This window comes from Desarmillaria tabescens, assembly GCF_030435595.1.
Source record: "Desarmillaria tabescens strain CCBAS 213 chromosome Unknown EV420scaffold_1, whole genome shotgun sequence".
NCBI lineage: Eukaryota > Fungi > Basidiomycota > Agaricomycetes > Agaricales > Physalacriaceae > Desarmillaria > Desarmillaria tabescens.
In genome coordinates, this window is record NW_026848300.1 from 1,761,652 (window position 1) to 1,785,252 (window position 23,601).

A 23,601-nucleotide genomic window follows, 5' to 3' on the forward strand; every position below is an offset into this window, starting at 1 on the left:
GAAGACAAGAGATGAGAGATGATGTTGATTGTACTTGTTTACGATGTGACGAATTCAAACCGCCCATTTCCAGCTTGATCCAAAGTCGCAACGATGGCCACCGTCGCTGGTCCATTTCTACGAACATACCGATATCTGGCACGCTTATTTCCTCGCCGTTTTTCGTACACCTTTTCTGACTGCTCAAACAGCAACGGGAAGCTCATGAGAGGCCTGTCATCTTCTACTCGCTCGTAATGGGAATCGGCGGTCCAGTCATGGCGTACACCATACCCTCCATTCGAGAGAAATACTTTGGCTACAAGCCTGCGGAAAGAGTTCCCATAACTTACCCTCGTGCGTCTTCATTCCTATGCTATGGTCGTGCTCTCAACACCATTGCAGTGCCCCAGCGACCCCGACGACCGGTGCCACCAACATATGACGACTAACCGGATGAGTTTGCCCCCAATCCGTGGTAGAAGCTATGTGTAGGAAAGAATAAATGCAACGAAGGTCTTTCGCATGCCAACAAACCTAAGAGTGACAACGTCGGTTCCGACTTCACCCTTTGGGTTGAGATTCTTTTATATCCAAAACTAATGACATCTATCAAGCCTCAATCTAAATATCTGTCTCTCCAGCACTTTTCTTCCCACCGCTTCCTGTCCCTTTGACCATATGCCAGAGCTCAGGACCATCGCGAATGAGCGCCTCATATACGGTCAACGTGACAAACAGCTGGAAAAACTCTGGAACAACTTACTATGACAACTTCCACAGCAATGAGCGCGATAATGACCAGCTCAAGCATGTGCGAGGAAGACTAGACCATCGTTAGCTCAATTACAGAGGAAGCAGTCACAAGTACCTCAGTCAGCAGCTGTCGCAGGACAGATTGGAGCTCTGCTGCGTACGTGATTTTGTCATTCACAGAATCTGTTCTTTGCTTGACCTCAAGCGCATCGGTCAATGAGTTGAAATGATCTATCAAAGTCAGCAGCGCAAGCAGTCATGGTATCTGTGATCAACGTACGTTCAAGCTCAGGCTCCGTCCAGTAAAAGTCTGGTACGTCACTGAAATTTTCACGATTCAAATTCAGACCTTGCCTGAATTTCATGAGCTGGCCCAATTTTTTGATTAGTGCCTCCCTCCCCAGTCCTGGCTTCCCAGTCTTCTCAAGAGAATGCGGAAGTAGGGCCATCGATGAGAGGTACTCGTCTAATGACACTTCCAAAGCGGAAAGCGCGGTTGAACGGGACAAAGCTTGTGAAAAAGCATAGCGACTAAGAACACTTTCGCTAGGGAAAACCATTGACGGAAGGTCGGAGGATGTTGGAGGAGTAGAGGTCTGGCCAAGTATAATCAAGTCACCCTGTAACCGAGTTGTCCTGCAAAAAATATAGTTAGTTACCCTGCACAAGAGATATGCACACTCACTCAGTTGGATCAGTCACGAACTCCAGCTCCTCCGTTTCTGCCTCTTTCAATGATGCAACCTCGATACCTGGTACCCGATGGATTACTTCGGATGCGAACATGCGAGCGTCCTGCTCGCCAAGCCCCCAGCAGACGAAACTGCCGTTAGCAAACACAAAGACTTCGCCCTCTCTATCTTTTGGACCCCAACGAGGGAACCACCAGGATTCATGAAAAGGTCGAGCATTATGAATAAGGTTAGGATGTGCACGAAACTTGGGTAGAAGGTAGCGCTCGGCAGTGGTCAATGTAAAAACAGTTTGGATGTCGCTTCGAGTTGGTGTTGGGTTAGCACGAATGGGAAGGGAAGCTGACGCAGAACGTCGAAGAGGCGTCGTTGCTTTAGGCTTGGGCTTTGCTCGCTCTGTTTGGTCCGAGTCGATGGAGTGCGCTGAGGAAGTGCTACCGGCAAAGCGACGCGTTGGTAAAGTCACGTTTCGTCCAGGCCTGAAGGTCTGCGAAAAGATGCTCCTTTTGAGACACCCAAACTATTTCTTCGTCAGCAATAAAATTTCGGTAGATGCTGATATGCCCACCATCTTCAACGAGGAAAAGGAAAAAGAGGTAATGAACGCCGGAACAAAGTTGGAACGCGTCTCGACATTTCCAATTGGCAATTGCCGCAAATCTCCGATCGGCATTCAACGAATTTATTCAATCAACATTCAAATATTCACGGCCATACTGATCATCACTTTCTTCGAACGATGGCAATTGCCTTGAACGTGTATGTATCAACCTTGATTTTCACCGCTAGCTCTTCAAAGTCGGGGAAACCCACACCCAAAATATGCGAGTACTCATTGGATAGCCAAGATGGAGAGATAAAGACAATAACACCTCGAACTCTATTCTGAACCGCCAGGTCGATCAAAGTAGGACAATACGACTTACCACACTGCTCAAATCGATCGCGTTGATATCCGAGCTATAGCGTTCCCAGGCGGGTTTCGTAGTCTTCTATATGATTATACCCTTGCCGCGAATGCTATACATTAAATCTTCGCAGGTACGAGTAGAAAAGGGGACCATCAATACCAGCGGGGTTCTGCACGAGTCATACCATGGTGACCGAAGCAACACCAACATGCTGGTTAAGTTCTTCTTCTCGAAGCTAGCACAAGAAGCAGCCATGTCAACCAGACAAAGCATGGCCATGTGAAGAGTGCCATGGGATAGCGGAGGAACAAATCCGAACACCAGACCTAAGTATATCTATCTTATCGTTGCCCGCGGCCTACGCACTCGTAAGTTAAATATCTCCACTTTGCATTAGTAGATGCTCTGATCACTCAGTTCAGTATTCAGGATTGCATGACTGTTCCTATCACTCGCAAAGGAAACGCACCAGTTTTTCCGCCATTCAAGTACGCAAATCTCCTCGACGAGGCCAATTTTGGCGACTGGAGGGACGAACTTGCTATCCATGGCTATGTCGTAGTTAAAGGCGCCGTCACCCCAGAAAAAGCTCTGGAATACCGCGATCGTGCCTTTTCTTGGCTGGAAAGTTTCGGTCTTGGATTCGACAGGAATGATGAATCGACTTGGAAGAATGAACACCTTCCCGTCCACATCAAGTCAGTCTTACTCTCTCCCATGGAGATCGGTCCTGGTTGTTGCATTGTAGAGGAGGCATGTTCCATGGCTATGGAATCGAGCACGAGCAATTTGTATGGGACCTTCGTACTAAGCAAGGCATTATCGACGCTTTCGCAAAGCTCTGGGGTACGAACGAACTCGTCACGTCGTTCGATGCTGGCGCTGTAATGCTTCCTCATCGTACAGATGTCACGGACGGTGGCAAGGTGTGTGATCCCCGTACCTTCCTTAATTGCTACGCTCACCGCAGGCATTAGTGGGAACACATGGATCAATCACCCTCACGTGTCGGCTTCTACTGCTGCCAGAGCGTCATAAACCTTAATGAATGCGGTCCCGAGGATGGCGGTCTCATGGTGCTCAGGAACAGTAGCCGGATTGTTGGGAAGTACTTTGACGAAATTGGCCGTGATGAGACTCGTACTTGGGGACCGGTAGATTGGTACGGTGAGTAATGTTCGCGAGAAAATTTCCTCGAAGGTTTCCAGCCTCTAACTGTCACTTCCAGGCTTTACTGATGCCCAACAGGAATGGTTCTACGAACGCGGCTGTGAATGGGTCAAGGTGGAAGCTGGCCCTGGCGACTTGATAATGTGGGACTCGAGGCAAGTGCATGATATCGACCCGGCCAATGTAGTCCATTTACTTGAAATGCTTCAAACAGGACGATACACTACAATGTCCGTCCCTCCGGTGACCGCAGTCGTGTCTGTACATGTAAGAGAGCTCGTATTCTGTTCAGAAGACTCACTTACGTGAGTTGACGCGTACAATATAGATATTTGCATGGCGCCTGCTGAGTTGCTGTCGGAAGAAGACAAAGAAACCCGATCCAATGCCTTCAAGCTCTGTCGCGGGACGGTATTCTCCTCTCTTTGCTATCAAATGTCATGATATTGATTTTCTCACCTCAGACCCATGTTCCCTTTGCTTCGATTTATAGCCGCGAGCACCAACCGAAGCTGCGTAAAGGAAAGCCATGTCCGCTCGATACAGGTATTCCTAAAGAGCCTCGCCGTGAGACAGAGAGGGTTCTCAAGTTGGCAGGAATTCTTGCGTATTAAATAAATAAATACATTGAAAAGCGCATTTCGTTCAAAGCATGCACATCAGAATAAGTCGATGCCTTTTTGATAGGTGTTTGTCTTACTTACGACTGACGTTGTCAACACAAATGAGGACCCGCGACGCGTTCTCACCACCAAAAGTAACTGACAGATCTAGAACTCGGGATTGTTCTCAAGCATCGACTCACACCAGAAAACTGTTTTTACAGCTGAATTTTCATCAAGTGTAAGGGAACAAAATACACGAGACTACACTGCGGATGGCCTGGGATAATTGATTTTTCAAAGTGTCGTCTTGCTGGATGGTGTTATCACCCTGAAATCACGGTTCAGTATCGGTTTCTGAAGGAGCGAGGTAATAACTCACCGCAGTCAGACTTGCACCCCGTTAGGGGTGTTAAGCCTCTTCATCGTCATACCAGCTTCGCAACAGAACTGGTCCATTCAGGATTACCTGAAAAACACGTAAGTTTTAGGTTGTACACACAGCAAACACGTTGGCATACCTTTGCGCTGGCAAAGTTCTATCCGAAACCCCTGGCTCACATTCACGTCGCCGGCTCGAGGATATTGGGCTACAACTTTCTGCTTAGGTGCTTACTCTGTGATGTAGGGTAAGAAAGGCATGGTACAAGAACAGATGGAACAACTTACCGAGGGGAGCGACCATCCTGGCCGAACAAAGAAAAGCGTAGTGTACCAATCAAAGTCATATAAAGCGGGCACTTTAGGGCAGGCGGACTGTTCACATGACGTCAATATCATTCAGTCATTGTATGTACTTGCTAAGTAATCGTACGCGTACCAGCTCGTGAAAATTACTCGTGCCTCCATGTCGTTAACATTAAATAAAACGTACCCACTTGCACCATATTACTTAACGTTCCACTCCAGGTGAGAAAAAAAAAACACGCCCCGTTTATACGTCCATCCATTATCAGTGCGGTCCATCGACTCGCCGGTCAGGTCGCTCGCTTGCAACCTGTTTCCAGACTTCTCGCTGGCACGATGCCTATGTAAGGCTGATATATGGATCCCCGCAGTACAAGGAGCGTGGTGGTGCTGCGTGGTAACTTAAAATTCCGCCGTCGATTCGGTTACATTCTGAACCTTGAAGGCGCGGCTATTGGGCAAACGTAAGACTAAATGTCGTCCATTCATTGTGCCTCTAATTTCTTCGAACTAAGAGGGTCAATTAAAAGATGAATGCAACAAAATAATGCAAGGACAGACCTTCGTACCCTCGGGCAAGGGCAACGTTCTTTGATAATTCTTCTCTACCTTTTCTATCACCACACGGCCTTCTTCGTCTTCCGTTTCGTTGACAGTGACAGAGAACCACGATACCATGAGGCGATGGCTTTGGAAAGTAACATTTATGTTCTCCTTGGCAACATCGCGCATGTCGAAGAATGCAATGAGTATCTTCCCGTCACTCGATTCGCGAAAGGAAGTTCTGAATTGGTGACAAAAGTCAGTAACGACAGGGCGGCAAGTGAGAAGCGACGTACAAAGATTTAGTTCTCCTCACTGACTTGTGAATTGGAGGCCGGGGTGGTTCGGGTGGTTCGGCACTTTGCTGGGAGAATTCGACTTCCTCGAGTGACTTGACTTTAGACTTATCCTTCGCCATCTGCGTCTCCTTCTTCTGTCTCAACGATCCCCATAGCTCGTCCAATCCCTGGTCTTCCACTAATGGTACCGAGGAATCATCCGAGAAGGAGAATTCCCCCCGCATAACGTTCGCTTCGGATTGCTGTTGCGATTGAGATTGTGACAAGGAGTGGGATGTCCCAGACGAATGGGCGTAATAATTGTAGCGCGGCGCATTGAGACGATCTGCGGGAGATGGTGGTACGGTGATACGAGTAGGCGAATCCACTGGAGAGAATTCGTCGCCACGTCCGCTTCCTCCTCTACGACTCTGGCGATAATCCGACATGAAGAACGATAGGATGTATGCTGGCTGTTCGACCTTCCAAGGCAGGGACAAGAAAGAACGGACCGAGATGAATATTAATGATTTATAGATGCCTGACGGACTTCTTGCCAAGTCCGGAACAAAATGCGTGTTAGGTGCACCTCGAGTGCAGTGCCGTGTGCTGGCGACGGTCGGGGAAGCAACAGTAGAATGCCTGTCAAAACGACAGCAGCCAGTCGCCAACGGGTCGCTATGCAGGCTTAAATAGCGTTAAGAGGAGCCAAATGTACCCGGGTGCCTCGTGTTAGCAGCGAGGCAACTGCAGGGAAAGACATAGCCATGAAATCAGTGGCGGATGGACCGAAAAGGAAACATGATGCCGAAGGTATGATTGTCGCTTAGGTCAGCATACCCACTTCCTTTCACTTTTCTCCGAAGTTTCGCTCGTAGAACTCGTTGCAGATCTTATCTGTTTTACGGAAATAAATACATAGAGTGCATATCTTGTCTCCAAGTGCGGTGAGTGCGGCGGGCAGCTAATGCATGCGTGTTTCAAGTAAACGCTTTCGATACAAGACTGCCTCGTACGTGCCAGGTATGCGTACTTGCTTATATCGCAATCGGATATCCGGCATTCGTTGGTATTCTTATACTTTCTTCACAGAGGACCGGTGAGCGGAATGCCTTCCCTATCTATTCACAGTATCACTCGGCAGTAAGTATCTATGCAGGGTTAGTACGGCATTGTAATTTGTCTTCAGCAAAGGTAAATATGGGCAATCGACGATCCACCGGAACCCATAAATGATGGCCACGACGACGAGGCTCAGGGGGAGGCCAATCGATTTCACTTTCGTTCTTTCTTCTTCGGAAGGAAAAGGGACCACGGGCACTTCCTTCTCACCGGTCCCTTCAGAGACACGGGTCTGTTTTTCTCACTAACCATGGCATCCCGGAGCTGACATTTGGATGCTTTAAACAAAGTTTTAGCCTTGCAGATACCTGACCGACGCGGGAAGTTCCATCCGCAGCTGACCGAAGCCAGGCTTCTTGCTCCTCATTCTCCTTCTGGAACATATCATCGAGATGAAATTGCTATTGAGTCGCCTCACGATAACCACGCGTTGAATGCTCCACGCCTGAACAAGAAAAGGAACTTCAAGCGTCATCAGCTCGGGCCATACAAAGAAGTATCACCAGGCGCTAAAGTAGGTGATGAACTTGAATGCGGCCGGAAGATCATATTGAATGACAGCCGAAGGTTCCGTTGCCTGGATTTAGGGAGGCTTATAATAGCTACTCCTGGCTATCCACGTTTGAACGTCGCGGCAGCCTAGCGAGACATATGAGGGTTTTTTTTACCAAGCCGAATTAAATATCCTGGCCCTGGAATTTGGTATTACAAGAGAATATTCTGTGCTGACAATTAATTACGCTTTTTACGGTATCCAAGGTATGTTGTTCCACCTATTCCAAGGCATGCTGTTTACGCTTTTACAGCGCATCACAACATACTTTTTTTCGCGTCGCTTTGCAATAAAATAACCAGGGCCTGGATGCTGAAGATTTCTCGCAACCTTGTATCTTCAAGGTTTCTTACGCTTCACCGGTAACACCTAATCGCCACTCGCATACTAGATGCATATACAGTCCGCCACAACATTCCAACGAGCTAGTTATTAACGCAGAAATTTTATGATGCCTCGATGTAAGTATGCGTGTTATTCATTTATGTCGATGTCACTCCTAAAATATAGGGTCCAGCGATACCACTTGGATTATTCACATATGTCCGAACGCACGACAACGGATGAACAGAACTCAAGAGCAGTATCCATTCCATCTGAACTGAGTCACCGGGGCACATTGTGGTTACATTACACGAGGCTTGTAGGTTCCACCAGGTTCTGCGCCGCCGTTCGTCCGCGTAAAAGCTCTATAAATGCGTTCCTTTAATATCAGTAGCTCGGATGCAGGTGTCGATTGTGTTCCCGGAATCTGGTCAGACGCAAACCGAAGAAATACGTGTCTATCTGTACGTATTATCGATGGGAGTTTCAAGGCGTCTAACATCGCGCAGGTGGCCCGCACGTATATTAAGGAACTATTTACTAGTCCACGATCAAGAATGACTTGATGTATTAAGTCGATGTTATCAAAGAAGGGTCCGGGCTCTTGAGTTTTCGGTAAATGTACCGAAATCACACATGCATGGGCTCTACGATCACTGCTTTGGAATCACCATGCCCAAGTGTTTCCACGTTTCCTTTTGAAAATTATCATATTGTGGCTTGCGTATGACCCCTGCAGTAAGCGATATCCGACGACCCCACTAGGCACGTTGCCTCACGTCGTAAGATAAGCGAGTGCTTACAATTCAAGACCGGTCAGAAGTTATGAGCGTGATTCCAACCAAGGTACATGAATGAAAGGGTGAATGGTGCAACTCGTAGTTCTTGATCATGCAACGTAAAACGAAGTAACAGTGCTGTCGTAAGTATCGCCTAGTTCTTCCCTGCGTTCTCGTCATAGGACACCTTGCCAGCTTCTTCATCGTGCTTCTCGTCAATATTTCCAACAATTAAGCCAAGGCGCTTATGGATGTCTTCGATACGGCGGAGATCCTCTGAGGCCAAATTCGTGACATTACCGAACAATACTTCCGTTTCTTCCAAACTTATTCCCTTCGTTTCTGGAACCTAAGTTGGCGCTGTCAACAATACAGGTTCTTAAAGGAAGGGAAGAAACGTACTAGGAACATAATGAAGCAGCCTCCTAGGAAGGAGAAGATCTGCAGTATGATTCAGCATCGTCGTCTGGTCGCGGAACTTTGAGACACACTCCAAAGAAGACGAAAGTCCCGTATCCTACTAAGTGCTGAAGCATCGATGGCGTTACCTGACCGACTAATATTATATAAGTATGGGAACTCGGTTAACAGTTTACGCTCGCTCTCTACTTATGAAGTGATTCATCTAGGAAATAATGTTCATCAGCAGAATTCTAGTGATCAACGAAGACGTCTGTCATACCCAATTCGAAGAAACAGCGATGGACACGCCTTTGCTTCGAACACTCAGGGGGAATATTTCAGAGATGATGATCCAACTACAAGGACCCCAGCTGTAACTGAAGCCTGCCATCGTCGTTAAGCGCAAAGTTTGAAACTGCGGTGGTCATGACAGACATACCCAAGGCGAAAATCCAAACGAAGGCGCAGGCTACCCATCCAGCAGCTAGAATAGCACTGAGTGTCTGTAATTACGTTTGATTGCTTAAATATGTCCACCTGTATGGCTAAACAAGAAATAATGAGTACGTCTGTATGGGTGGGTCATGTACAACAATCCTCGCACCTCTGCCAGCTGTTGTGGAATATACTAGTCAAAATGGCAATGACGAAGTGGCATCTAGAGAATGGTACGGTGGATTTATTACACAGCACACCCCCGATACATTACTAAACTCACGTAGCCATAAGAAAAGCGCCGGAGACAAGGACGGGCTTCCGTCCTAGCTGATCAATGAACAGGACAGCTGGAATCGTCCCCAAAAAAGTACTGCGTTAGAGCCGATGTTAGCGGGAGTGAAGCAATCACATCTGCATGTCTTACATGATGCCAACAACACCTGTCGCGAGAAGAGATAGAGTATTCCCCGTTAGACCTAAAGATTTGAATACGCTAGGGGCGTAATATAAAATAGCGTTGACTCCGGTCCATTGTTGAAAGAACATGGTTCTAGAGCAGCGTCGTGTTGTGAAAAGAATCGATGGTCACTAATAGCATCGCTTACAGTGAGCCGACAGTGACACGCCACAGCAAATCTTGTGATGGCTTAGAATTAATATACGGGCATGAAAAATAGAACCCACTCCGATCAAGAATCAGGCTCAAATAACCATGTAAACCTAACTTGAATTGGGATACGAATGAAAGATCTTGATATTGAGGGAACCTTGCTTCAGAGATCTCTTTCTCGAACAGGTACTGCGCCTTTATGTTGCTAAGGAGTAGGGGAAATCAGACTCTTTCAATACGATGACAGTATACTAACAAAGCACTTACAGGAACTCGATGCGAACCAGATCATCGTCCTTTGGAAGGGCGCGAAGATTGCTAAGCACGGCAAGGGCGTCGTCATCTCGTCCTTGGTTGATCAGCCACCTAGGTGAGAATGGCATGAAGATGATTCCATATCCAAGTATGATAGCAGGAACTAGTTGAAGGGCAAGGGGAATTCGCCACGCTGCTTCACTCTGTCCTTCTCCGGTGCCCCCAATGTAATTTGTCCCATAATCGATCCAGAGGGAGATCATGACTCCAAACATGATAGCCAATTGTTGAAGCGCTACTAAGCTACCCCGCACCTCTGGAGGCGCGAGCTACACTGATGTCAAGCATGACAAAGTAAGGCAACATGAAGCAGTGTTTACCTCGGCATTATAGAGTGGGACCGCCATGCTAGTAGAACCAACGCCAAGACCAGCTACAAACCTACCACCGTAAATAGAGGAGGATTCTTTAGCAGCCGTCTGAATGATAACCCCTGCACAAAAGACGACAGTAGCTAGAAATAGGCAATTATAAATATAGGAATATCCTCGGGGCAAAAAGAAATGTTGACCCAGAAAGATGGTAAACTTGCGGGATAACTTGTCAGCCAAATAACCTAGAGGATTACTTATTACGTTTGAGTGATAACGAGCAGTTCTTCACCTACCTGACATCAGAACACCAACCCAAGCGCCCAGTTCGAGGATAGCGACCAGCCAGCCTTTCTTCCTTGGATCAGAGATGGCAGAACGCATCCTGAAACAATTCCAAATATTCATATCGACAAAAGCGTCAACCGACGCACCGCTGATCGAATGTGTACATCCTATATATTGTTGAGTCGAATTCGTCTATTTCAATCGGAGGTATAGCTTACCCAAGTACCCCAGAAAAGACACCCTGAAAAATATCAGCTTAGCTGTTATTATACGATAAAACTCAGCACTTGGTTATATCCTGACAGAAATCCATCGTTAGCTGGATATCATTGGCTCGCGCTGGTCACAAACCATAGAGCCTATTGAGGGAGGTCAAAGAGGAAGGGTATGAGGAAAAGGGTATCTTACAGTCCTCCCTGAGAGGCAAAGATTGCAATCGAAAATACTTTGCGATTGCGCACAAGCCCGGCCTGGATGACGAATTAATCCAGTGATCAAGAACATGGAATACAACACGCACCCATCCGGAAGTTCTGGATATGGCTTTGCGACGACGTGAAGACGATGGCGTGTCTCCCGGCATGTTGGAAAGACAGGGGAAAGAAGTACCTGAGAATAATAATGTGACTCTGCCTCTGTGGGAATATTTCTCGGTAGTTACAACCCGGAAAAGATCACTACATAGTGAATAGGTATTGCAACCGTGAGGTTCGGCTCACGGAACGAAGGTAATCATCCCATTGTCTGAAGGGCAGCTTTCGGGGATAACCATCAGCAATACATACAGCGCCAACGACCATTAATGGTGTATCAGGTCCAAACCGTCGGTGTTACAATGTCACGAGAGTTAGCACAGTTCAGTTTTCTTTACATGGTTGGCATCATTTTGCAAGATGAACCAGTGAACGCGAATTTGAAATACAATGCAGGAGAAGCGGTGGCAGTGCTATGATGTGCTGTGCCGCTCGCTGCTGTGTTCGATACAACGATAATCATCTCCGTTGACGCCGACCGCCTTATATAAAGGACAGCCCTCCTTGCTACTTGACTTTCTTGCCCAGAAATGTGGAACAACCAAGGCGCTCCAAGGCAAGGTCCTTCACCCCTCACCGTTGTCGGTACTGAACGAATTCGGTTCTTTCAGCTTTCCTAGCCCGTACGCGAGTTTCTTCATTCGTAAAGGAGCTTGGCCTTACAGACAGATTTTGCACAGGCAAGGCGGATATAATCCCAGCTACGCGCCATCGTACGGACCTCCTCCAGGACCACCACCTCCTCATGGGTACGTGCTCTGTATACCTGTTGATTGCAGACTCAATTTCCACGATGAAGATATGGACCACCACCGGGACCTCCTCCTCCAGGGTATGTCCTTTTTCCTGAATCTGTGCAGAGCCTGACACCTTTGTAGGTTCCCGGGCGCTCCTGGGTAAGCGTCACTCACCACCGTCTCAAATCAAACCTCACTACGCTTGTCACCAGATATGGCGGCCCTCCACCTCCCGGCCCTCCTCCTCAACCGTAAGACTTCCTGCGGTATCCAAGGCGAGGGTTATCTGACGTCATCATTAGCTACTCCGCACCTCCCGGTCCCCCGCCCGTAGACAGAGGAACATATCCAGGGCAGCACCATCATAACCACCAGCAACACCAGCCCAGTGGTTATGGGCCACCCAGTTCGCGCCTTTTCCTTACACATTCAACTCACGCGACTGACAATTTGAAGGTGGTCCTCCGCCTAGGCCCCCGATGCAGCAACAGAACTATGGGGCGCAGTATCAAGGTTCCAACTATCCCGTTCAGCAACCATACTTCCAGTACTCTCAATGCACAGGAAAGAAAAAGGCATTGTGTGTCAGTATTTTTGCATCATTTGATGTACATCCTTCTTGACTTGCAATCTAGATCGGTATCAACTACATCGGACAGAACGGAGAACTTCGTGGATGTATTAATGATGCACAGAATATCCAGCGCTTCCTCATTAGTATGTATCATGGGTAGCATTGGATGCCTTTGCTGACCTGTTTTGCCAGGGACCTTTGGGTATAAGCAAGAGGATATCGTTATGTTAACCGACGATTCCCGCAACCCTCGTCAAATCCCTACTAAGGAAAATATTGTCTGTCCTGTCCTGATTTACTGTTACTCCGACTGACGTCGCATTTCAGCTGCACGCGATGCAGTGGCTTGTTGCAGGGGCACAGCCTAATGATTCTCTTTTCTTTCACTGTGAGTTAACTGTCTTCACCTTGATTTCCGCTTCAAGTATACATGCTATATAGATTCTGGTCATGGAGGTCAAACTAAGGACTTGGATGGCGATGAAGCCGATGGTTACGACGAAGGTCAGCAACATATATGTAGTGTTATATATTTAATGTTACTAATGTCCCTGTGTTAGTCATCTATCCAGCAAGTTTATGTTCTTCCAACGCTAACAACGTTGTTAACGCTTTACTAGGTTGACCATCAACGAAATGGCCACATTGTTGATGATGTGAGCTGTTGCCGATTATCATTTCTACGAATCTTACCTAGCAATAGCTGATGCACCAAATAATGGTCAAACCACTACCGGCCGGATGCCGCCTTACAGCCATTTTCGATGTGAGTGCTTCTCAGACTGACTGTACGCTTGCTGATCCTTTCATACCAGTCTTGTCATTCGGGGTCGGCACTTGGTAATACAATCTTACTCTCTTTCCCTTCCGCTTGAATTCATGATGCTTCTACTGCTCAGATCTTCCTTACATCGTGCGTTGCATTACTGTTGTGCATTGGCAGTTTAACCAACCCCTTCATTGTAGTACTCGACTGAAGGTAAAATCAAGGAGCCCAACATGGCCGCTGAGGCTGGCCAAGGTCTTCTATCTGCCGTAGGCTCTTACGCGCGGGGCGACATGGGAGGCGTCTTCAAATCCGCCATGGGCCTTGTCAAGACAGCCTCAGGCGGCGGTCAAAAAGCAGAAAAGTATGCACGCGCTACCAGAACTAGCCCTGCTGATGTGGTACGTATCCTTATCCTCTGTGGCATTACGGTATGCTCAACAATATACAGATTTCGTGGAGTGGTTGCAAGGACTCCCAGACTAGTGCAGATACACAGGAGGCTGGGAATGCCACCGGTGCCATGAGCTACGTAAGTAGGCTTTCCGTCTGACGTTTGTCCATATTCTCACATGCTTCGAATGACAGGCTTTCATGAGGACGCTAGGTGAGTTACCTTTCATGCTTTGTGTATGACTGATTCACATATACGTACTTAGGACAAAACCCACAACAAAGCTACCAGCAACTTCTTAATAATCTCCGCGATATTCTTCGGAGGAAATACAGCCAAAAGCCTCAGGTGCGTGTGATCAACCTTCCGCTATCCACAGGTGCTTAATCGACTTTTCATGTATCTAGCTGTCGAGCTCCCATCCCATGGACACCAATCTTATGTTCCTCTGCTAAGTTGCAACCGAATGTATTAAATAATATCTATTGTTGACCCACTATGAGCGATGTAAAGTCCTTTCGGACCGCAGTAAAGGCTATGTGAACGGTGTATGTTACCAAATACACACAATATTAAGTATAGTAATGGCTACAAAATGCGAAATGCGCAAAAAATAAACTGATAGTAGTAGGAGTAGTCGCATTGGCGGTGGTAAAGTATGAATCTACTACGACTTGATCACTCGCACGAGACACTGACGATCTCACCTCTCCCCCGATCGCCAAAAGGAACGACGGAGCGAGACGTAACATGTCTATCATCGTCGTCGTCGTCGTCAGTGTCTCTCTTCACGTCGTCATCGTCGATGAAGTCGATATGGCTATTCTTACCGCCGAGGACCAACGCCGTCAGTCGGTTCCCGTAAACCTATATGAACGTAAACGGCTGGTATCAAAAAGCTAAAGCGAGATACCCACACAGCCCGAGTCTATGCCAATTGACCATCGCTTGACATCCAGCCCCCGCGAAGCAGCATGTCCATAGATGACTGTTGCCGGATGACAGGGCAAAACCTCGCTGTTCTTTGTAGTGTGGATGCTCTGCTCGAATCCCTCACACATGTCTACATCTTTGTTGTACAACTCAGACCAAGGTGTACCATCTTTGCCTCTGTAAAGCAATCCGTCAAATATATACAGATACCCATGGGTACACGCATACCTAGTGACTTCCCGGTTCTTGAGGACTCCTCGTATGTTAAGGGTTACCCATGGGTCCAGATTCTGGGGAATCTTCGTGAGAACAGCAAGTTCTTGTAGACGCCTGAGAATAGGAAGTTTATTGGAACTTGGCCTCGCGCCTGGAGGTATGACAGGTACCCGAGCCAGTGGCTGCTTTTTATGCGAAGGTTTATAGTGCGGATCGGAAGCGAGAATGCCAGCATGAGCAAGATAGGCATGTGCGGAAGGCACATGCAACTTGAGGGGCCGAGAAACCATGTAGTCAAACTCCTTGTCGCTCATCGTATGAGCAATCTCAAAGTGGTCACCGAAGAGCTTCCAGCCATCAGGAATCTTCTTCCACCAGGCACTGTTAGCCTTGTCGAGCTTCGTCTGTTTCTCTACCCAATCTTCGATGTCAATGTCTCCACGGTGTTGGGCTTTGTCCCATTTATCTTGGGTCTCTTGGAGGAACTGGCTCCCCCCGGGAAGAGAGTGTATCCAATTTAGCCAAGCACGCCATTCGATGACCTTTTGGTCATGGTTTCCGCGAACGGCGGTGACATTGTTAGACGCCATGTAAGACAGCACCTTAGTGGAGCCAGAATGCGGCCCCTTGGCGACAATGTCGCCAACACTGATGAGGACATCTGAAGACGGCTCATAGGATAACTTGTCAAGAAGGGCTCTAAAGGGATGGTCAGCATTGCTCGATGTCAAAGATAACAAACATACAGTAAATTATCGAACATCCCATGTATATCGCCCACAATGATGACGCGACGGCTTGGATCATCTGTAACGCATGTTAATGGTGTCCAGTGATTTAAAACGCCTCGTACCTATTGGAAAATCATGCTCATTTAGCGTATCCAATTGCCTGTATAGGCTAAAATCTGGGAGTTCTTCGCCAATGGATTAATCTCATAACCGATGTGAAACATAAATGCCGCTCACTGTTCTTTGAACCAGTTAGAGATAGCTCTCCGATACCGCCTTCGTTATGAATGCCTTCGGTGAGGATGTAGATAATAAAGGCCACGACAGTGGAGTAGGCCGCCACAAGGCGAAAGGACGACATGGTCGGTGGAGGAAAGGAAAGGACTGAGCGACAGACTGAGAATGTATACTAAGGAGTTAGCACGTGGATGGAGTGCGGAGATAACTTTAATCAGATAAGATGAACCAAAATAGATCAAAACAGTATTTTCTTGATAATCACGTGATATGTGACGCGACGCATTCCCACGCGCGTTGAATTTGAATTTTGTCGTCGCGTCTTCTCTGCTAATGGCCAGCATGCCTACGCCTCCAACTCAGGAGCCCCCACGGGCACACGATTACTTGCAGTCACTGAATCCAGCCCAGCTTCAAGGTGAGATATACTGGTTCATGGAATACTTCAAACTAACTTCGGGTTGAACATTCAAGCTGTGCAGCATGACCCAGACATTCCTCTTCAGATATTGGCTGGACCAGGAAGTGGAAAGACCAAGGTAATATTTTGCCTCAATGCTATTGAAGATAAATTAATAAGTATCTAGGTGCTGACGTCGCGAATCGCCCATCTCATAATACACCACTTGTTGCCACCGTCATCAATATGCGCAGTAACGTATGACCAAACTCTAACGTATCTGCTCAATTTTGATTGCCCGTTAGCTTCACCAAGAAAGCTGCGAATGAAATGCGTGAAAGGCTCACCAAACTCATTGGCAAAGAAAGAACATCTCAAGTTCGAATGGGGACGTTCCATGCTTTGTGTGCTTTGTATCTGCGAAAACACGCCCTCCGTGTTGGAATTAAAGGCAATTTTACTGTTTGTGATACGGAGGAAGGGTATGTCTGCTGCATTTCTTATCATTAGCTTCTCACTCTGAAGTCTGTTCACAGGAAGAAAATCATATCAAACTTACTGAAGGAACAAAAAGACTACATGGTTTCCAAGGACATCGAAATTCAGCCAAGAAATTTACAATCTAAGATATTAAAGTTCAAAGCCAAAGGCCTTTCTGCTGACGACGTCCTGATTATGACACCACCTGTCCATCCCAACGAAATGGATACTGTCCGCATCCTCGACCGCCTTATAGCGGAGCTTTACGGTGGATATCAGGAGACACTGAAGAAGAACAACAGCCTGGATTTTGACGACTTGCTGATTGTTGGCTTGAGACTTTTCTCTGGGCATAGGAAGGCTGTAAGCTGGTGTAAACACGTTCTTATCGACGAATTGTGCGTCATTGACATTTCATAGTTCATCGTGGTTGGGTTTCTTATTAAAAAATTTCTACAGCCAAGACACCAACTTTACACAGTATGAACTTATGCGGGCCATTGGTATAGCGCGCCGCGTAACTATTGTCGGTGATCCCGACCAGTCCAGTGAGTACCGACCAAAGTCTCACTATGCGATTACTTGATTAACGCGTCCGATAGTATATGGCTGGCGAGCAGCCGAAGTGGAAAATTTACAGAAAATGCAGCGACGTAAGCTCATCCTCTTATTCTTTTTCGATTGTTTATTCTCTTAGATTTTCCTGGCACGGAGGAGATCTTTTTGGAACAAAATTACCGCTCAACCGCCTCTATCCTTAAACTCAGCCTGGCTATTGTATCACAAGGTCTGTCGACGATATCCCGAAAGGTCTTTCGCTGATGTTTCACGCCTGCCTTTATTCAGACAAAAAGCGCATCCCGAAGACTCTTCTCTCATCTCATCCCAGCGGCATAAGACCTATTCTTCGTCAGTGCAATAACGAGAACCACGAAGCCTCTTTCATCGCCATGGAGATCAAACGGGTGATGGCTCATATGGGAGGAGCACTTCGCTGGGGCGACTTCGCGGTTCTTTGTGAGTGAATAACGTGGTGAAAGCAGGCACCATTTTATCAGTCATACAGTAAGATTCAATGCTCTTTCTCGAGCCATTGAAAGTGCCCTACAAAAGGAAGGCATCCCTCATCGGATCCTTGGAGGACACAGATTCTTCGAACGACTGGAGGCCAGTATACGATGTGCAATTTTACGCGTTTTTGTGACAAGGTTATCTTTTTAGATCAAAGATATCTTGTCATATCTGCAACTTGTCGACAATCCCAGTTTTGGACCAGCATTCGCGCGCGCTGTAAATGTGCCCAGTCGAGGCATTGGCGAAAAGGTTCTTCATATCACACATCCGTCATAAGATATATTAATCCAGGAGCCCAGACCCTAGCAGAAGTTTTCGCCAGAGCGGACGCAATGGTCATAACTCCCTTAGAGTTGGTTGAAAGAATATGCGACGCTAAAGTCCCCGATATCAAACCGGCGGTCAAGCGAAAGCTCTCGTCCTTCGTATCCACAATGCGTTCTTTACGGGAAGATGCCAACAAAGTACGGTAACATCTCTGTGTTATGCACTCTGTGCTGATACCGATTTACCAGGGTGTTCTTCCCGCGGAATTAATTCGCAAGCTACTAAAGCTTATATCCTACCAGGAGCACCTTCACAAGACGCAGCCAGAGTGGGAAACAAGATGGGAAAATGTCCAAGAGCTGATTACATTTGCAAGCGATGTTCAGGGCTCGATACTCGCAGATGTCCACCTGCCTCCTGGGGAAGAAGACCAGTGAGTATATCTAGCGCATTCTGCGCACTAGCACCGAGTGTCGTTTCAATAGGGATACTCCGCTTCGACTATTTCTCCAAGCATCCATGCTCTCATCGGAAGGCGACGAACAAAATGAGGAGGATAATCTTGATGTTCATCTTCTACGTTTACATTTTTTATCCACTTTCTGACTGTGCTCTTTAGAAAGTATCCATATCGACTTGTCACGCCGCGAAAGGCTTGGAGTGGCCCGTTGTGATCGTTCCGGCCAGTAGGTCTTGTTACTTGTCCCTTGAAACATGCCCTCATGTGCTCCTTAGCCGAAGATGGCACGTTTCCTTTCCATCGATCAGAAGATGTTGATGAGGAAAGGTCTGTTCAAGCTCCATCTCGAAGCAAACACCTCTGAATGGTATCTAGACGACTTCTTTATGTCGCTTGCACAAGGGCTAAAGGGTTACTTTACCTTTTAAATGTGGTCAAGCGCAAGATCGCCGGGAATTTTATGGAGAGAACGCTCTCCTACTTCGTCGAGCACGTTACCAAAGAAGACGAGGTCTGTCTAAACACATTCAAGGAAACAGAGGCCTGATGATTATAACTTTAGACCGTATTAACCCTGAATGAACTAAGTACTTTCCCAGCGTACGAACGAGCAACCCTGTGTCAAGTCCTTGGAAGGCCAGAGCCGCCGGAAGAGGAAGTCAGGATGAGGGTCGAAAATTTGTGAGTCTGTCATGAACCGCCGAATTACATGAACTTAATTCATGCTATTCAGCTACGAATCAGCCAGAAATCGGCAGCCTTTCGGGCATGACTTCGATGGCGAAGCGGCATTAATCACAGCTAGGCGCCAACCCTTCGAACCTGCCCCCCATGAGATGGAGGCGAAATTCATACCAGTCAGCCAGATCGATATCAAGCCGATTGTGCGTCCGCTAAAGCCGCCCTCTTCGCGTTTTACCGTTGGCCCCGATGTCAAGCCTCGAATGAAACCGGATCCGGATGTCATGTCCGTAGCCTTTACTCATGATCGGAAACCACTGTCGAATTCCAACTTCGATATCAAACCATACATCGCCTCTGGTTCTGATATGAAGAAGTCAAAGTCACGTCCAGATGGGACCCGTCCTTTGGCCTCAAGCTCTCGAGACTTGAAGTCGGATCAAGCTCGGTCATCGAAGCACTCACCTCTGCCATTCGTCAAAACAGAGCTAGATCCAGACGTTCTCGACCAGACTTTGTCTTCACCTCCCCGACCTTCGAAAGCAATACAGTCCGTCAAATCAGAGCCTACGGTCATAGATCTTACCGAACCTGTTCAGAAAAGACTCGACCACAAGACAACAATCAAACGGAAGGTAGCTGCACTATCGCCTGTGGTCAAAGTTGAGGGAGCTGCGGCTGGGACTGCAATTAAGGGAGAGCCGAGTGTAATCATGCTTGACCCACCGACGCCTCAGACGAGTGTGAAGCATATGCCCCAGGAGACTTCGAAAGTGATGGTCGAGCCGCTTCAGTTACATGAGGCACCTCCACCAACGGCATCTTCTTCAAGCGCCCCGCACACATCGTCACTGAAAGCTGGAGTTAAACGGAGGCTAGGCATGGGAAGGATTGCGGGTGGCTATGCAAATAAAAAGTTCAAGCTGCCAACGTAAATGGACTCGTGTCGGCGTTTTGATGCTTGCTTTGACCCTTTGTATCTTAGCCACGGAAAGGTAGACTGATAGACATGTACTATTATAATTCATTGTATTCTAACGACTTGTAGACAGGGACACCTGTGAAACGCAGAATTAGTAAATGAAGAAAGACAACGTCGCTAGAATAGACTTCAGAGTCAAGAAAAGATATCCACAGCGCATATACTGCATTGGTAGTCTAACATGCTATTTCGACTAGCCCGAAGGCCCATCACTAGTGCAGAAAGTGATAAGAATGTACTCACTTGCAGAGGCTAACGTTCATGGACTCGTCATGATGGTCGGAGGCAACCAGAGGACGAAAAAATTTCTTTCTAACGTGATCCGGGCCGAGATAGCCGATCAGTTGAACTGTCAAAATGTGCAAGGCTACGTTTCTCCTTCTAGACTTTAGAACAATATCAAGACTCGCTTTCAAGTCAACTTTCGATTCTAGCCAGTGATACAAACATACAACGATTATCACTTTCTGTCAATGCTATCCCACGTCCTCCTAGGCGTTCACCGCTACCGCTGCAGCAACGATGTCGTCTGCTTCACGATATCTACTGTTCCTGCCGTCTACTTCACTCTCTTCTGGCTGATACCACTTCCATGCATTAAGCCTGACAAATTCACCGAATGACCAAAGCTCTGCGTCCAATTTCTCGATGTTTTTATAGATATAAGTCTCAGCTGGTATCGCTTCCGCCAGTTCCTCGACGGGTGGTAGAGGTGCAGGCGGATTAGGGAGCAAATACTTGTCATCTTTCAAGACAGAGTATTCCGACAGGTTGATGGCATCTTCAAGCGGGTGGACGGGAACGGGCCCCCGCGTGTATTCCTGGGAAGATAAGGCTTCTGGGCGCGCTGGGTACCGAAGACTCACCGTTCCTTCAAAAATATCTAGAAGCAGGATATCCATGTTGGTTAGGCCATGTACCAAGGTTCCTCGGACACATTTATCTTCTTGGGTGAGCTCTCTGCCGAAGAGTGCTTGGCCTCGAGAAAAGGGTATGACTCCGGGGTATTCTTCTGACTGGAGAGGCGATGAATGACATTGCCAGCAACCATCATGGTTCACCGACCAACCTTGACCTTGTGACGCGTATGTTCCTGTCGTAGATGGGCGATGAGGGCAGGTTGAGATAGTGAGATAGATGATTCTCAAACCAGGAGAACTGCAGGGCATATCTTCAAGTGAGAGCCGTCGTTCTTGATGACCTTGGTAAGGATTTTTGGGTGCATAAGGGTGCCATAGAAAAAAGCGGAATGGGACATCGTTACTGTGGAGCAGGAGGTATGTAGATAAGTAAATACCCCCTGAGAAACCCGGCAAGATAAAGGTTGCACAGCCACACGCGATTTGACTCGTTACCATTCCGCGCCTTGCAATTCGTTAAATTTCTTTTCTTCATCGTTATACAATGTCGTCGTGCGGAAATCCTGCCACGGATACGGATGCACTCATGGAGCGTGAGTTGTCTACTCAACGTGGATCTGACTGAACCAAACGATGCGCAGGTCGACCAAAGTTCGACAAGTCTAGGGATTGTGTAAAGTGCAAGACGAACCGAGGAAATATTGTTGTCCGGCATGCTGTATATTGCAAGTGCGATGTTGCTTGGTATGCCAGTATTTCTGCTAACAGAATATCTAGGGAATGCTTTACACCTCTCGTCTCCTTCAAATTTCGGCGTGCATTAGAACCTTTCGTAAACGAGCTGCCTCAGGGTCCGCGGCGGAAGGCATTGAAGGCATTGGGCAATCTTCTTCTAGCATTTTCAGGTGGATTGGGATCGACGGTATTGTTGGATCTGGCACATCAGGCCTATTTTGCGAATCGACAAGGGGAGAACAAGACCGAGAATCAGCAAGGCGGAAAAGATCATCCTCGAAATGCACCCATATGGCCGAAGGGTAGTATATGCTACGTCGAAATATGCAGCGCGTTCCCTGGGGTAAGTGTATGTCTATCTAAAGAAAAGAACGACATACGAACAGTGACATAGATGAGAGACAGGACGGAACAAATTCGTGCAGCTGTAACAAATTACAGTGCACTCGATTTTATTCCATTGCGTTTGGAGAATGCCTTCGATAATTCGTGGTGGGAGTCTGTTGGCGGACGGCCCCCTTCTTCAGAGCTGCAGGTCGACCTCTCGAACGAAGGTTAGTTTTGCATAGGATAATGCATTCGTTCCTCACTCAAACTAGAGCAGACATCTGCATATCATCTTTTTCTACAGAGACTGTCGAGGATCCAGTTACATCCCTTCGGACCTTTCTATCGAGTCTCCCGACACAGACTGCGGTATCACGGGCCGTACCGACGCTGATACGGATATTGCTTTTGTACACCGCTCGTTCAACGAGGTCATCGCATCTCCTTCTGGGGACATCTTTGACGTCGCTCTCGGTATCCCTTATCTCTGCTATATCGCAGGGCGCGGGATTTACTGTTCGCGAGGAAGCACAGGAAGAATGGGCTTCTTTGAACGTGCCATCGCTTACACAGATGTCCGTCCGTGTAATCAGACCACTGAGAGAAGTAGGCATGAAGGAATGCGCTTTCTTTTGTTGGTGGCATAATTTGAATGTTATCGGGAAAGAAAAGATTCCTGGCGGAAAGCAGGACATCGCTAGTTTGACGAAAGGTACATCTGCTTCCTTTCGTACAACGCAGGTTGTGCTAACATTCCTCTAGACTTTATCGTTGGCCTTGAAAAAGATTATCCCTCAACTGTTTCGACCATCGCACGAACCTGCGGAAAGCTCGCACCTAAGGCGGGAACCACCCGAGCGTGTATCTTTTGCGAACAGTACGTTGAGAGAACTACAGACTTCTAGTATTCTGATGTCTTGGCTTTAAATCCAGGCCCGTGCAGCAGGGTATACGAGATTGGAAGTCGCGTACGTCAATACGGACCCTAGATGCTGCTGAACCGACAGACGATGTCGTTAAGAATTCTCGATTCTTGTCACCTTATCTCTGCTATGCCTGCCACACGACTCTTACCAGTCGAAGCAGTCGCGGCGGTGTGCAGTCTGGGACGACTTCGGTACACCTGCCCGTATGGACTGGGCAGCACTTGATGAATTCTCAATGGGACGGTGCGAACGGGGATAGTGGACACGATAAGAGCAATGAGGTCTGGAAGAGACGGCGTGTCAAGGAAGAAGAAATGAAGACTGTCATTGGAGATTTTCTGTTGGAAGATAGTTGTACATAATGATAGGTGATCGCTACCGTGTGAAACGTGTATCTATTACATGTGTACCTCCACTATATAATTACAGGTCATCATGAATCTCAGTCTCATCGCTGATATCGGGTCCATGTCGCACGACCTCCAGCATCTTGCTGCTAATGGCGAGGCTCGTTATCCAGCCTCGAAG

The 23,601-nt window shown here is 47.4% G+C and overlaps 9 protein-coding genes across 9 annotated transcripts; 4 read left to right on the forward strand and 5 right to left on the reverse strand.

Annotated features, from left to right (window-relative positions):
- The first annotated feature begins 44 nt into the window (after positions 1-44).
- On the forward strand, positions 45-765 carry EV420DRAFT_54198 (uncharacterized protein). The gene is made up of 3 exons (XM_060482519.1): positions 45-138; positions 192-336; positions 385-765. Exons 1-3 carry the CDS (start codon positions 94-96, stop codon positions 429-431), a joined length of 237 nt encoding a protein of 78 aa, XP_060339435.1. The 5' UTR covers positions 45-93; the 3' UTR covers positions 432-765.
- Positions 476-2,436, reverse strand: EV420DRAFT_53484 (uncharacterized protein). Its single transcript, XM_060482491.1, has 6 exons — positions 1,996-2,436; positions 1,421-1,947; positions 1,016-1,371; positions 851-966; positions 746-805; positions 476-693 (listed from the first exon to the last, which is right to left on the reverse strand). Exons 1-6 carry the CDS (start codon positions 2,098-2,100, stop codon positions 604-606), a joined length of 1,254 nt encoding a protein of 417 aa, XP_060339436.1. The 5' UTR covers positions 2,101-2,436; the 3' UTR covers positions 476-603.
- A 337-nt stretch (positions 2,437-2,773) lies between these two features.
- On the forward strand, positions 2,774-4,122 carry EV420DRAFT_1616195 (uncharacterized protein; the record flags this gene model as incomplete). The annotated part of the gene is made up of 7 exons (XM_060475097.1): positions 2,774-3,036; positions 3,087-3,264; positions 3,316-3,505; positions 3,567-3,663; positions 3,723-3,775; positions 3,837-3,919; positions 3,973-4,122. 7 exons carry the CDS (start codon positions 2,774-2,776, stop codon positions 4,120-4,122), a joined length of 1,014 nt encoding a protein of 337 aa, XP_060339437.1.
- A 687-nt stretch (positions 4,123-4,809) lies between these two features.
- Positions 4,810-6,397, reverse strand: EV420DRAFT_1495799 (uncharacterized protein). Its single transcript, XM_060470860.1, has 3 exons — positions 5,637-6,397; positions 5,359-5,581; positions 4,810-5,307 (listed from the first exon to the last, which is right to left on the reverse strand). Exons 1-3 carry the CDS (start codon positions 6,065-6,067, stop codon positions 5,200-5,202), a joined length of 762 nt encoding a protein of 253 aa, XP_060339438.1. The 5' UTR covers positions 6,068-6,397; the 3' UTR covers positions 4,810-5,199.
- A 2,153-nt stretch (positions 6,398-8,550) lies between these two features.
- EV420DRAFT_1634064 (major facilitator superfamily domain-containing protein) lies at positions 8,551-11,343 on the reverse strand (the record flags this gene model as incomplete). The annotated part of the gene is made up of 21 exons (XM_060476267.1): positions 8,551-8,745; positions 8,799-8,837; positions 8,888-8,952; positions 9,006-9,021; positions 9,079-9,182; positions 9,238-9,282; positions 9,336-9,343; positions 9,403-9,456; positions 9,517-9,606; positions 9,661-9,786; positions 9,842-10,051; positions 10,114-10,430; positions 10,482-10,615; positions 10,673-10,717; positions 10,769-10,857; positions 10,907-10,927; positions 10,979-11,001; positions 11,048-11,058; positions 11,112-11,119; positions 11,169-11,230; positions 11,281-11,343. The coding sequence occupies 21 exons, from the start codon at positions 11,341-11,343 to the stop codon at positions 8,551-8,553; spliced, it is 1,725 nt and encodes a 574-aa protein (XP_060339439.1).
- Positions 11,344-12,007: 664 nt separating this feature from the next.
- On the forward strand, positions 12,008-14,219 carry EV420DRAFT_1258997 (caspase domain-containing protein; the record flags this gene model as incomplete). The annotated part of the gene is made up of 17 exons (XM_060466927.1): positions 12,008-12,042; positions 12,093-12,125; positions 12,333-12,436; positions 12,487-12,614; positions 12,666-12,747; positions 12,797-12,882; positions 12,932-12,992; positions 13,046-13,128; positions 13,225-13,260; positions 13,308-13,370; positions 13,420-13,444; positions 13,504-13,517; positions 13,571-13,771; positions 13,822-13,902; positions 13,959-13,977; positions 14,030-14,112; positions 14,172-14,219. Coding segments are annotated over 17 exons (1,182 nt in total), but the record flags the coding sequence as incomplete, so codon positions are not given.
- A 223-nt stretch (positions 14,220-14,442) lies between these two features.
- EV420DRAFT_1616198 (Metallo-dependent phosphatase-like protein) lies at positions 14,443-16,877 on the reverse strand (the record flags this gene model as incomplete). The annotated part of the gene is made up of 4 exons (XM_060475098.1): positions 14,443-14,631; positions 14,682-14,874; positions 14,926-15,612; positions 16,861-16,877. The coding sequence occupies 4 exons, from the start codon at positions 16,875-16,877 to the stop codon at positions 14,443-14,445; spliced, it is 1,086 nt and encodes a 361-aa protein (XP_060339441.1).
- Positions 16,878-20,622: 3,745 nt separating this feature from the next.
- Positions 20,623-21,561, reverse strand: EV420DRAFT_1495889 (uncharacterized protein). The gene is made up of 4 exons (XM_060470861.1): positions 21,376-21,561; positions 21,295-21,318; positions 21,092-21,241; positions 20,623-21,046 (listed from the first exon to the last, which is right to left on the reverse strand). Exons 1-4 carry the CDS (start codon positions 21,481-21,483, stop codon positions 20,717-20,719), a joined length of 612 nt encoding a protein of 203 aa, XP_060339442.1. The 5' UTR covers positions 21,484-21,561; the 3' UTR covers positions 20,623-20,716.
- Positions 21,562-23,467, forward strand: EV420DRAFT_1495894 (uncharacterized protein). Its single transcript, XM_060470862.1, has 7 exons — positions 21,562-21,678; positions 21,727-21,814; positions 21,863-22,163; positions 22,215-22,374; positions 22,425-22,859; positions 22,910-23,024; positions 23,081-23,467. Exons 1-7 carry the CDS (start codon positions 21,630-21,632, stop codon positions 23,433-23,435), a joined length of 1,503 nt encoding a protein of 500 aa, XP_060339443.1. The 5' UTR covers positions 21,562-21,629; the 3' UTR covers positions 23,436-23,467.
- The last annotated feature ends 134 nt before the right edge of the window (positions 23,468-23,601 follow it).

What these genes read in the sequence shown, in the direction of transcription:
- EV420DRAFT_1495894 (XM_060470862.1), top strand. Translation starts at nt 21,630, where the DNA reads ATGTCGTCGTGCGGAAATCCTGCCACGGATACGGATGCACTCATGGAG. An exon ending in CGGCATGCTGTATATTGCAA is followed by an intron (nt 21,815 to 21,862) that starts GTGCGATGTTGC and finishes CAGAATATCTAG; the next exon opens with GGAATGCTTTACACCTCTCG. An exon ending in GCGTGTATCTTTTGCGAACA is followed by an intron (nt 23,025 to 23,080) that starts GTACGTTGAGAG and finishes CTTTAAATCCAG; the next exon opens with GCCCGTGCAGCAGGGTATAC.
- EV420DRAFT_54198 (XM_060482519.1), top strand. Translation starts at nt 94, where the DNA reads ATGGCCACCGTCGCTGGTCCATTTCTACGAACATACCGATATCTG. An exon ending in TACGAACATACCGATATCTG is followed by an intron (nt 139 to 191) that starts GCACGCTTATTT and finishes CTGCTCAAACAG; the next exon opens with CAACGGGAAGCTCATGAGAG. An exon ending in AGTTCCCATAACTTACCCTC is followed by an intron (nt 337 to 384) that starts GTGCGTCTTCAT and finishes ACACCATTGCAG; the next exon opens with TGCCCCAGCGACCCCGACGA.
- EV420DRAFT_1495889 (XM_060470861.1), bottom strand. Translation starts at nt 21,483, where the DNA reads ATGTCCCATTCCGCTTTTTTCTATGGCACCCTTATGCACCCAAAAATC. An exon ending in TATGCCCTGCAGTTCTCCTG is followed by an intron (nt 21,319 to 21,375) that starts GTTTGAGAATCA and finishes CATCTACGACAG; the next exon opens with GAACATACGCGTCACAAGGT. An exon ending in TAGATATTTTTGAAGGAACG is followed by an intron (nt 21,047 to 21,091) that starts GTGAGTCTTCGG and finishes TTATCTTCCCAG; the next exon opens with GAATACACGCGGGGGCCCGT.
- EV420DRAFT_1495799 (XM_060470860.1), bottom strand. Translation starts at nt 6,067, where the DNA reads ATGTCGGATTATCGCCAGAGTCGTAGAGGAGGAAGCGGACGTGGCGAC. An exon ending in GTGAGGAGAACTAAATCTTT is followed by an intron (nt 5,582 to 5,636) that starts GTACGTCGCTTC and finishes TCACCAATTCAG; the next exon opens with AACTTCCTTTCGCGAATCGA. An exon ending in CCTTGCCCGAGGGTACGAAG is followed by an intron (nt 5,308 to 5,358) that starts GTCTGTCCTTGC and finishes TGACCCTCTTAG; the next exon opens with TTCGAAGAAATTAGAGGCAC.
- EV420DRAFT_53484 (XM_060482491.1), bottom strand. Translation starts at nt 2,100, where the DNA reads ATGCCGATCGGAGATTTGCGGCAATTGCCAATTGGAAATGTCGAGACG. An exon ending in GACGGAGCCTGAGCTTGAAC is followed by an intron (nt 967 to 1,015) that starts GTACGTTGATCA and finishes TGACTTTGATAG; the next exon opens with ATCATTTCAACTCATTGACC. An exon ending in TTGCTGTGGAAGTTGTCATA is followed by an intron (nt 694 to 745) that starts GTAAGTTGTTCC and finishes ACCGTATATGAG; the next exon opens with GCGCTCATTCGCGATGGTCC.